The following is a 3,518-nucleotide window of genomic DNA, read 5'->3' as shown; positions in this document are numbered from 1 at the left end:
ACAAGCCAAAATTTGTAAAAACAAGAAAACTAGAACCTAGGTGCTCCTGCACCACTTACACACCAAAGAGCTAATCGAGACAATCCTGAATGTATTTATAATCTTATATAAATTTTATAAATCTATCTAAAATTTCTTCTTTTATGAGATCACATAAAATCTTCTTAAAATTTTTAATTATATTTAAAAAAAAAATTCAAATATAATTATAAGTCATCAAATTTATCCTCACTTTATGAAAGCATTATAGTATGAATTCATATCTGACTTAAACTTCGTTATGAATGAATATTTTTTTAATAACGTCTAAAAGACCATACAATCTACATAGATTTTGATATTGAATCATAAAATTTGATATAAAAATATCTAGACATTTTGAATCCAGAAACTAGACCATACAATTTATGGCAATAGTTTAAAAAAACAAAACAAAAAAACACCAACCTTAGCCCACCCTTCTCGACCCCAAAACCTTAGCCCCTGCTTCTGATTATGATCACCTTAGCCCGTACTTCTAATTATTGCTGATCATAATTCGTCCTCCATGAATTTGATCAAGTAATACCAGTGATCACGATAATTTTTCCTCCCTAAAAAGGCAGGTGCAGTGCACATTGCGCTTACTTTTAGCAGGGGCCTAAAGATTCTCACAAGTAGTTGCAACGCTTTCGTTGCATGCCTACCTTTCTGCATCATTCAAACTCTTTATCTTTTTAAATAATCCTTTAAACTTTAACGCGGTATGCTAGTTGAATCCAGCAGAATATTTTGTACAACAGAGCCTGAGATCAATCTTACTGCTCTGTTGAATATGGCGAGAATTAACAAATGGGTTGTACTGGTGAGCATGTTTACTTGTCTTTTTGAGGTGGGTTTGTGTAGTTTGAATGTTCCGCCGCCTCTGCCAGTTTTGCCGGTGCCGAGTGCCAGGCAGCTCAAATGGCAGCAGAGAGAAATGGTTATGTTTCTGCATTTCGGTATGAATACCTTCACCAATAGCGAATGGGGAACAGGGAAAGAGAGTCCTCAGTTGTTCAATCCCAAGGGATTTAATGCCAATCAATGGGCCACTGTGGCCAAAGAAGCCGGGTTTTCTCTGGTAATTCTGGTTGCAAAGCACCATGATGGGTTCTGTCTCTGGCCTTCTAAGTATACAAATCATTCGGTGAAAAGCAGCCGCTGGGAAGATGGAAAAGGAGATGTTGTTAAGGATTTATCAGTGGCAGCACAAGGCCAAGGCCTGGATTTTGGCGTGTATTTGTCTCCTTGGGATCGACATGAGCCTTTCTATGGCAAAGAGCTCCAGTACAATGAATTTTATCTGGGGCAGCTGCAGGAGCTCCTTACAAAGTGAGATTTTCTATGCATTCCGTAAGTTGTAAGTAGGAAATTTCTATCTGTTTTCTTTTTGAGGCCTTAACTATTAAGGCTGGTGTACTGATGACAGATATGGCCCCATATCCGAGGTTTGGTTAGATGGAGCTAAAGGAGATAACATTACAATGACATATTTGTATCCCCAGTGGCATGGACTGGTTCATGAGTTACAAATATCTGCAAACATATTATCAGATGCAGGACCAGACATCAGATGGGTGGGAGACGAAAATGGGACTGCTGGGTCAACCTTTTGGTCTACCATCAATGGATCTTCATTGAAAGTTGGAGATACTTCCACCTTCGGGTACGTAATATAAACCAAAAACAAATGATTTCCTTTCTCTGTTTTGCAAAAGTTCTTCAGCTCTAAATTTAACAATCCTGCTTTTTCCTGTAGGTATTTGAATACTGGAGACCCATATGGAACAGATTGGATTCCTGGAGAATGTGATGTATCAATGAGGCCAGGGTGGTTTTGGCATCCAGAAGAGAAACCCAGACCGCTAAGCGAATTGCTGGACATCTACTACACTTCAGTGGGCAGGAACTGTGTGTTATTGCTCAACGTTCCACCAAATACAACAGGCCTTATCTCTGCAGAAGATGTGGAAAGACTAACGGAATTCAGCCAGGCCATAAACACCATTTTTTCTACTAATCTGGCTGCTTCTGCTAGTTCTGTCAAAGCAAGCAGTGTGCGAGGAGAAGCCGTCGCCCCTGCCAATGTATTGGCCACCGATCTCTGGACTTACTGGGCACCCAAGGATTACAAAAACAGAAAAACAATGAATTGGATATCGTTGAACAGCAATAAAGCAATCGAATTCAATGTTGTGAGGATTCAGGAGGCCATTGGACTGGGGCAAAGGGTGATGAAATATGAGGTTTATGCATTTGGTGTCGATGAGAAGCAAAACATTCTTGTGAGTAATGGGACTACAATTGGTTACAAGAAGCTTCATAGACTCGAAAAGCCTGTGAAAGCTTCCAACGTTAAGCTTGTAATTTGGGAAAGTAGAGGGGGAGTGCCTCTCATTTCATCTTTCGGGTTACATTTTGATCCTTATTACAAGGGGAAACAAGTATAGAGCTTTTGGGCTGATTTCTCTTTCAAAGTAGTGTTGTCATCGACTTTTGCTGAGAAAATTGTAGGGTTGCGTGCTCTTTTTCCTGTGTATGGGATAAGCAGACTTATCTGCATCTGCAATATTAGTTTAGAGTGTGAATACAATTGAGATTCTTCTAGATTTGTGAATTGTCTTTGGGTGGTGTACAGGGTGGTCAGGGTTGTTTGCCTTTGTGCATTGAATCTGCAATAATTCCGAGGCTTTCAGAAAGAGGCATCCAGCATTCTTCTTTTTGGTGTAATTGGTTATGACATTTTTCCTTTTCTTCCCCGCAAAATGATATTGACCACACCTGTCATGAAAATTACCAATTTTCTGCGTATTTATCCTTCCTTTTTCAAATACCAGATGTTATTAATATCTATGAAATATTAAATCCATGCGAGGTAATTATTCTTTCATATCTATTTATGTAAGACAAAAATGTTAACGTGTAACTAAAATATCAAATATGCAGTGTACCTTTCACCATCCATGTCGAATATTTCTAATATTAAATCTAATATTTAAATTAACCTATGTTTTTAATTCTTTAATAAAAAGTAGTTTAACATTTTGTTCCTAATGAAAGTGAATAAATGTAATATTGAGTCTTAACTATACATACGATTTTATTTGTGCATAATCAAATGGAGATTGTAATAAAAAAAATGAACAAGAAAAATATATAGAGAAAGCATTTACGTATGTCAAGTTTTGTTTTTCATGTATTTTCTATAAAATTTATTTATGCATATGTGATAAATGTAATATTTTGTGTTCATGTTTTATAATATATATTTAAGTAATTAAATTTATATTATTATTGCTATTTCTTTCATATATCTCTTTGTAAAATATAAATAATCTTTTTTATACTAAGAAATTTTTTTCTTAATATATTCTTATATAAATAATCTTTTGTTAGAATAAATCATAATAGAATCAATATGGAAGAACATGTGTTTGGAGAGCTATCATTGACTTTTAGTTTGTTGTCAAACAACTAATTGATATTTATAGAAAGTT

The 3,518-nt window shown here is 35.8% G+C and overlaps 1 protein-coding gene across 1 annotated transcript; it reads left to right on the top strand.

Annotated features, from left to right (window-relative positions):
* The first annotated feature begins 706 nt into the window (after window positions 1-706).
* LOC131063156 (alpha-L-fucosidase 1-like) lies at window positions 707-2,632 on the top strand. Its single transcript, XM_057996934.2, has 3 exons — window positions 707-1,353; window positions 1,451-1,687; window positions 1,781-2,632. Exons 1-3 carry the CDS (start codon window positions 746-748, stop codon window positions 2,469-2,471), a joined length of 1,536 nt encoding a protein of 511 aa, XP_057852917.2. The 5' UTR covers window positions 707-745; the 3' UTR covers window positions 2,472-2,632.
* The last annotated feature ends 886 nt before the right edge of the window (window positions 2,633-3,518 follow it).

Source organism: Cryptomeria japonica, chromosome 5 (genome assembly GCF_030272615.1).
Source record: "Cryptomeria japonica chromosome 5, Sugi_1.0, whole genome shotgun sequence".
In the NCBI taxonomy this organism is placed as follows: domain Eukaryota; kingdom Viridiplantae; phylum Streptophyta; class Pinopsida; order Cupressales; family Cupressaceae; genus Cryptomeria; species Cryptomeria japonica.
This window is presented reverse-complemented; position numbering and strand designations above follow the sequence as displayed.